Here is a 3,845-nt window from a genome sequence, read left to right as displayed (position 1 = left end):
GGGTCCTGGCCTCACACCACACCACTCCCCAGCCCAGGGGTCCAGTTCCAGAAAGAAAAGTCCCCTCACTGGCTGTAAAAACCAGTGAGGATTGTGGCTGAGTGAGCCAGAGGGCTTCTAGAGTTCCAGGCAGTTCCTCTTAAAGGGCTCCTGCAGGGACTTACTCAGATGCACTCCCTGAGTTCCAGCACTGGGTCAGCAGCTTGAAAGGAACCAGGGAGTTATGGGGAGTAACTAAATTGTCTGGCATAGGGCGAGAGCCAGGGAGGCAGCTTTCTGCCAGGCAAATGTGCTGACAGAACCTGTTGTTCCTTTTCTGAGACGCCCCCCCCCCCCCCACCTCAGAGAGCTGGCAGGCAAGTGCCATATCTGATCCCATCAACATGGCTCATACTGTTCTCACCATGGGAGTTCCCTGAGACCCCACTCCCCGTCAACTTGTGGGCGCATGCAGGCTGTTTCCAGTGGCTTATCCCTGCAAATGGCCTGTCTTGCTCATGCTTCAGACTTTCCTAAAAATCTCTCAAACAAGCAGCATCTGCCCTCATACTTCTCACTAAGTCGCGCCAAGCCCAGCACTAGTGGCAGCCATCTGCGGGTCATTTTATAGCTCAGGTCCCCAGCTGGGGGGCGTGCAAGAGGCAACCAATCAATGTATTTCTCGCACATTGATGTTTCTCTCCCTCTTCCTCCCTCCCTTCCCCTCTCTCTAAAGGTAAATAAATAAAATCTAAAAAATTAAATTAAATTAAATTAAAAAGTGATAGAGGAAAAGTCAATTTGTGCCCCTACCTGAGACTGACATTTCATAGGTTGAATCTTGATGCAAAGGGGACCATCAAGTACTTTTTCACTGTCTAAAAATAAAATAAAAAACCTATGTTTACATAGAAACTTCAGGTTTAATTTTTTTTAATGTACCTACAACACTGGAAAAATAAAGAATTATTAGATAAATGGTATTTGGAATACTGACTGTCCACATGGAAAAAAATAATGAAGTTCAAATATAACGTTTTGTCATACGCAAAGTTGGACTTCAGAAGAATATCAGCCCAAAGTGGAAGGTAAAACTCTAAAGCAGATGTAAGAGATAACTTTGAGACCTAGGGCTGGGGAGAGACTTCTCCAACAAGACTCCCCAAAATACAAACAGTAAGATGTAAACATTTATATACCTGCATCTATCAAAATTAATCAGTCAGTAAATATACTGGAGGAAATATTTGAGTCATTTAAAACCAAGGAATTTGTATTAGAATATGTAAAGAATTCAAAATGAATAGGACCAGAAAACCAAAGCTTACTGCTCTGTCTTCCTCACTAGAACATGAACTCTTTGAGAGCAGGGATGGAATTGTATTCAGTTCTCAGTGACACAAGCCACATTTTAAATGCACAGCTGGCTACTGGATTGTGCAGCACAGAATATAGAACATTTCCACCATCACAGACACATCCGCTGAACAGCATTGATCTAAATAGATCAGAGCTGTGTATTTTACACTCCTGAGCTATTATGTACATGACAGTACATGACAAGTAATGAACACTGAATAGATAGATATGTGTCAAATGAGAAGTGAATAATGTTTTATTCTAAAAAATATAAAAATTCTATCCCTTGCAACTTGGGGTTCAGATTAGAAATATGACTGGTGGTTTTGTATACAGGCAAATGCTTTTGCATTCAAGGTTTAGACCACTCTCTCCTTTTCCTTGCTGAGTATTTTATTATCTTTCCTGAAATGAAGAGGACAATAGTATCAAGCTAGTAAGATTTGGGGACCTGGTACTTAGGCGATATTAAAAGGATGATATTCAAAATATCAGAATATGAAACATGACAAAAGAAATTTTATATGGAAGTTAGCTGAACCTATGCTATAATCATTTCACAATATATGTAAATCAAACCATCGTGCTGTATGCCTTAAATTTATACAGTGATGTATGTCAGTTATTTCTCAATAAAACTGGAAATAAAACCATTTTGTGTTGTTCTTCCTGGTCACAGTCCATTTAAACATATTGGTGTTGCTTATAACCAAAAAGACGTTCTTATAATAAGTGAAAAATACTTAACTTCATTTATTTAGAATCATGATCATTCAATTTTTTATTTTGCATTGTAAGATGGAAGAGGGATTAAAAAGTGCAATTTTATTCTTTTATAAATTATGCAATAACATACTTTAAAAAGAATAAACAATAGGAATAGAATAACTAAATGAGCTCTTGAATAAAAGTAGAGTCAAGCAATGAGAATGATAGCTGTCATAACTAGCAATGGGTTATATGCAAAGTTTGTTAATATTAGAAATATTGCCACGTGATCATAACAGAGCTTGAAAACATTAGCAGCCTGCAATATTGTTGCCCTGTGCCCTCCAGAGCAGTGCCCTGTTAGGTGTGCTTCACTGGGATTTAGCTTTCGTTAATACATCCACATCAGCTTTGTCTGCTTCTCCAAGGCTTTTTTGATGGCTCTCAACCAGGACATTGTCTTCCTTTTTTCGGGGCCTCTGGGAACCACCATCCTTATGAGCTATAGCATCTCTGAGAGCCACAAAATTGTGCACATCCTGCAGCTTCTTCCGCAGCCATTCCACCCTTTCCATCGAGTTCAGATGCTTGCCCAGGTTATGCATAAGCTGTATTTCACTCACAGATCTCTTCCTGTAGGAAGCGAAACAGAGAGGCCACTCCATTAGCTCCCTGCTTCCAGTCATAAAGCCAACCATAAAAATCCAGTTCGCATGCCCTCGCCATGCAGAAGAGACTACAGTACTTACTTGATAGGTTTCCCATCTGATTTTGCAAAAAAGCAAATTGCAAACATGACGATCATTACTTTAACCATGTCTTTTGCAGACATCATCTTCACTAAAAAAGAAAAGCAAAATGCAGCTATTTTAAAATATTGTTACGATTCTAAACTCTACAATTAAATGTATTAGTTTATGTTATAACTATACAACTATACAAAACATGTTACAGGAACTAATTTAACTGGTTTTCATGAAAGATTTTTGAAATCAGACTATTTTACAGATACATTAGTATATATTATATATACATGTAATTTGATTTATAAAAATGACAACAATCTCACAACTATCAACAACTGAACCTAAGGAAAATAAAAACAAACTAAGCAAACAACTAGAACAGGAACAGAATCACAGAAATGGAGGTCACATGGAGGGTTATCAGCAGGGAGAATGGGGAAAAAGGTACAGGGAACAAGAAGCATAAATGGTAGGTACAAAATAGACAGAGGGCAGTTAACAATAGTATAGGAAGTGGAGAAGCCACAGAACTTATAAGTACGACCCATGGACATGAACTAAGGTGGGGGAATGCTGGTGGGAGGGGACTACAGGGAGGAGGGGAATAAAAGGGAGGAAAAAATGGGACAACTGGAATAGCATAATCAATAAAATATACTTTTTAAAAAATTTGACTTACAAATTAGATTAGTTTTACTTTCTATGTAAATTAGTTTTACTTTTTAGGTATCTTTTTGAGAGTTCTTATACAAGTTTTAATATATGAATTTTAAGCCACATGAGGAATGAAAAAACTTACATTTTAGAATTTCCTCCTATATTTTATAGTGGTTATGACTAAGTGCCTACAATTTGCTTGAAAGTGGCTAATTCTCTTAATTAGATAAATTACTAATACTGTTTATTTACTTACCAAGTTTCTTTTTCATAAGTCAGCTTCATTTCAGGCATTGCAATAATAACCATAAATACCAAATTAATAGGCTGTGATTTAGAGATATTTTCAACTGAATTAATGCACACTTCTACCATTAAAAAATGTGTGTGTTAAAG

At 37.5% G+C, this 3,845-nt stretch overlaps 1 protein-coding gene across 1 annotated transcript; it reads right to left on the bottom strand.

Annotated features, from left to right (window-relative positions):
• Positions 1 to 2,417: 2,417 nt before the first annotated feature.
• PTH (parathyroid hormone) lies at positions 2,418 to 2,881 on the bottom strand. The gene is made up of 2 exons (XM_024558668.3): positions 2,796 to 2,881; positions 2,418 to 2,679 (listed from the first exon to the last, which is right to left on the bottom strand). The coding sequence occupies exons 1-2, from the start codon at positions 2,879 to 2,881 to the stop codon at positions 2,418 to 2,420; spliced, it is 348 nt and encodes a 115-aa protein (XP_024414436.3).
• Positions 2,882 to 3,845: the final 964 nt, after the last annotated feature.

The sequence above is a fragment of the Desmodus rotundus genome, chromosome 5 (genome assembly GCF_022682495.2).
Source record: "Desmodus rotundus isolate HL8 chromosome 5, HLdesRot8A.1, whole genome shotgun sequence".
Classification (NCBI taxonomy): domain Eukaryota; kingdom Metazoa; phylum Chordata; class Mammalia; order Chiroptera; family Phyllostomidae; genus Desmodus; species Desmodus rotundus.
This window is presented reverse-complemented; position numbering and strand designations above follow the sequence as displayed.

What these genes read in the sequence shown, in the direction of transcription:
- PTH (XM_024558668.3), bottom strand. Translation starts at nt 2,881, where the DNA reads ATGATGTCTGCAAAAGACATGGTTAAAGTAATGATCGTCATGTTTGCA. An exon ending in TCAGATGGGAAACCTATCAA is followed by an intron (nt 2,680 to 2,795) that starts GTAAGTACTGTA and finishes CGCTTCCTACAG; the next exon opens with GAAGAGATCTGTGAGTGAAA.